Here is a 3,373-nt window from a genome sequence, read left to right as displayed (position 1 = left end):
AAACGACCCCCAAAGGGGCAGAGTTTAGCGGCATGGTTATTCTCATTGGACAGCGAAGATGCCCTCGACATGCTGTCATGACAACGGAGGACCAATGACAATGGATTTGAATGCACCAGGTGAAAAGGAACAGCCCCCCCGGTGTAGGGGATCAATGAGTGTGATTTAGGGATATTCAAGACTGGTTTTACGTGACTCCATCATGGGGGAAGCATGGATCCAGTCGGCTGTCAGCTGCAGTGTTATCATGGTGTCTCTGTCTTTGTCTCATCATCCCCATCATTCTGTTGCATTAAACCTTTTCTCAATTCTCAATTAGACCCTCAGCCTCCTTCCTCAGAGATCCGAACGAACGCGATGTTAGTTATGAATTTCTAACAATGTCTTGATAACACAAAGCACGTGACGTTAGTCCGGGTGGCAGGCTGCGGCTGGAAATCAGAAGAAGGATGGGCAATCGTTTTGACATGCCCTCGAGCCAAAATGCTAATGTTATCATTGGTTAGCTCGCTCGCGTTCTTGTTTCTGACTGCATCACGGGTTATAGGAGCTCCATATGTACACGCACGCACGGACGGACGCACACGCACGAGATCGACGGCTGCTGTTGGCTCAAGACTTTTGTATGTAAGCAATCACTGCTAGCCAAAACAATTCTGATTTTAAACAGCAGCAAAAGCAGTTAATTAACTTTTTGTTGTACAAAATCTCATTTCAGGAGATGATTTAGTTCATAACCGAGTCCTATAATCTTATATTCAAAAACAAGCTCTTGTTCCGAACGAGCCGCCATGAGGGTCGGTGTTACAGTCGGTTTTGACGTGTTCGTCCAATCAGCTGCAGCCATCGTTGCTGTAGGAGGGCGTAGACTGTTGTCTTTGCTTGTCAGTGGTCTTTGAAGAGCAACTAAGGGCCCATTAGCGTGCAATGCTGGGAAGCAGGGAGATCCCATCTGTGAAAACAAGGGCGTATCCGGACGTGCACCATCACATTCATCGGCCTCTGTAACGCCGCGAGGCGTCGGTCCTGACCTGTTTGGCGTCCGCGTGGTCCGGTAGACCGGCTCTCCAGAACACCCGGAGCAGCGAGTCGGCCTCCTCCAAGATCTGGCGCAGGCTAGTAGTGTCGGACATCAGCCTCCTGATGGAGCCTGAGTCTGGAGGCTGAAACACAAAGACACAGAATGGGTTTCAGTAGTAATTCACCTAAGTACTTTGGCTGTGGGGGGGGGGCTCTAGCTCCCCCAGTAGGAGCGTTTGCCCCATGTAGGCTGAGTCCAGCGGCCCGGGTTTGAACCCAACCTGGGCCCTTTGCTGCGTGTCACCCCCCATCTCACTCCCCCTTTCATTATCCACTGTCACTTATACAGGGAAAAGCCCCAAAAACATAATCATAAAAAAAGAAAACACTTTTGTTCTCCCCGGCTAAAGAAATTCTTAGAAGACTCACTTTATTTTGTGGACTACAGTACTCTATTCATTTATTCACTCGTCAGATCAAAGAATCATGCAAAAGCTCCAATTTTAAATCCTGTTTCTACCAGAGATGCTCTTTTAAGTTCTTGAGACTCTAACTACTGACGGCAGCGAGGACATTTTCTTATTGAAAGACGTTCCCAGTTTTATCTTCTTTTCATTGCCCACCTGTCCTGCTTGCCTCTGCTCGTCTATGCACCCGTTTTCTTTTTCTTTTGTCTGTCATGTAACCTTGTCTATGTACATTGTCTGTTTGTTGTATCTATTTAACCAAATTTCGTGTTTGGTTAAACAGATGTGCTGCCTAAACAGGTTAAAGTGCCGGCGAGAGCGCTCATGTTGAATGGACATAAGTGCGTGCGTTCTTTTTCTTTTCTTTTTACAGTGCGTTGGTGTGTTCGGTCATTCTGGGCGTGTCTGGTCTAACAGGGAGGTGTGTTCAGGTGGCATTCTGGGCGTGCGGTCTGACAGGGAGGTGTGGTAAGGTGCAGTCTGGGCGTGCTGGTCTAAAGGGAGGTGTGGTTAGGTGCATCTGGGCGTGCTGGTCTTGCAGGGATGTGTGTTCAGGTGCATTTGGGAGTCCTGGTCTTACAGGGAGGTGTTGTTCAGGTGCATGCTGGCCGTTGCTGGTTCTGGCAGGGGAGGGTGTGTTCAGGTGCATTTTGGGCGTTACTGGTTTAAGGGAGCGTGGTTTCAGGTGCATTCGGCGTGCTGGTAGACAGGGAGGTTAGTTCAGGTGCATTTGGGCGTGCTGGTATGAAAGGGAGGTGCGGTTCAGGTGATTCTGGGCGGCTGGTTTACAGGGAGGTGGGTCAGGGGCAGTCTGGGCGTGCGGCTTACAGGGGGTGTGTTCAGGTGCATCGGGCGGGGTGTGTGTTGTGTGGGTGCTTGGTTCGTTGTACAGGGAGGTGGGTTCAGTGCAGGAGCTTCTGTGTTCTGTTAGCTTACAATTACCTTCCAGATTATTTTAGTTTACAGTTAGCTGTAAAGCGTCTTAGCGTGTCTAGAAAAGCGCTATAAAAAACAAATGTATTATTATTATTATTATTATTATTATTATTATATTAAATTATGTAGGGTTGCATGAATTAATAGTTCAGTAGAGATTTTATTTTCCCAAAGGTCTATTTTGTAATTTAATCATGTCATACTCCATGTTGTTTTTTCTTGTAAAAGTGTCAGACAATCACCATCTCCAGCCTCTTCGAAGTCTCAGTACAAAATATATTGAATTTAATTGAATGAAGAGTGTATTTCAAAATGTCAACTGTCTAATTTTTCCCCAAATAAAACTCATGTCTGGGCTTTAAAGCTCACCTGATGAAGGCTGAGCTCCTGTGGGCCACTCAGGGAGTTTACGGCGGTCTCCATCTTGCGGAGGAGAGCGCCGCCCTGAAGGATCTGCTGCTGCAGGGCCTCGAAGTCCTCAATGTGGCCCACTGCATGGCCCCCATGACGGTTGGCCGATGAGCCGCCGGGGGCTGGACCCTGCAGGGTGGAGGCTGCTGGGACTGGGGCTGGACCCTGCAGGGTGGAGGAGGCTGCTGGGACTGGGGCTGGACCCTGCAGGGTGGAGGCTGCTGGGACTGGGGCTGGACCCTGCAGGGTGGAGGCTGCTGAGAAGGAAAACAAGAGAATTAGAGTTTAGAGAATATTAGAGAATTAGAACAAAGGGCGACATATGTGTCTTTTCCACCAAGGCGGTTCTGGTTCTGGTTCAGAGTCAGGGCCAAATATCGAACCGGTTCTTTGCTTTTCCACACAAATACACCTGGTTCTGGGCCAAGAACACGGGTTCCAACTCAGTACCAACGTAGCGCTGGTCTAGAGATGAGAACCGGTTACGTCAGGTGCTGGGGGGCCGGGGTTATCACGACGTTCGAAAACAAAAACTTCTG

At 48.9% G+C, this 3,373-nt stretch overlaps 1 protein-coding gene and 1 long non-coding RNA gene across 2 annotated transcripts in view; one reads left to right on the top strand and one right to left on the bottom strand.

Moving 5' to 3' along the window:
- The window catches only part of LOC116696194 (myomegalin-like), a 107,462-nt gene that overhangs the window by 3,743 nt on the left and 100,346 nt on the right, over positions 1-3,373 (bottom strand). The window contains 2 exon segments of the mRNA XM_032527005.1: positions 1,032-1,163; positions 2,793-2,980. Of these exon segments, the coding sequence (XP_032382896.1) occupies positions 1,032-1,163; positions 2,793-2,980 (320 nt within the window).
- The window catches only part of LOC116696196 (uncharacterized), a 9,678-nt gene continuing 8,173 nt past the window's right edge, over positions 1,869-3,373 (top strand). The window contains exon 1 of the long non-coding RNA XR_004333651.1: positions 1,869-1,918. This is a non-coding gene — a long non-coding RNA (uncharacterized LOC116696196). The remainder of the gene's footprint in view (positions 1,919-3,373) is intronic.

Source organism: Etheostoma spectabile, chromosome 9 (assembly GCF_008692095.1).
Source record: "Etheostoma spectabile isolate EspeVRDwgs_2016 chromosome 9, UIUC_Espe_1.0, whole genome shotgun sequence".
NCBI lineage: Eukaryota > Metazoa > Chordata > Actinopteri > Perciformes > Percidae > Etheostoma > Etheostoma spectabile.
This window is presented reverse-complemented; position numbering and strand designations above follow the sequence as displayed.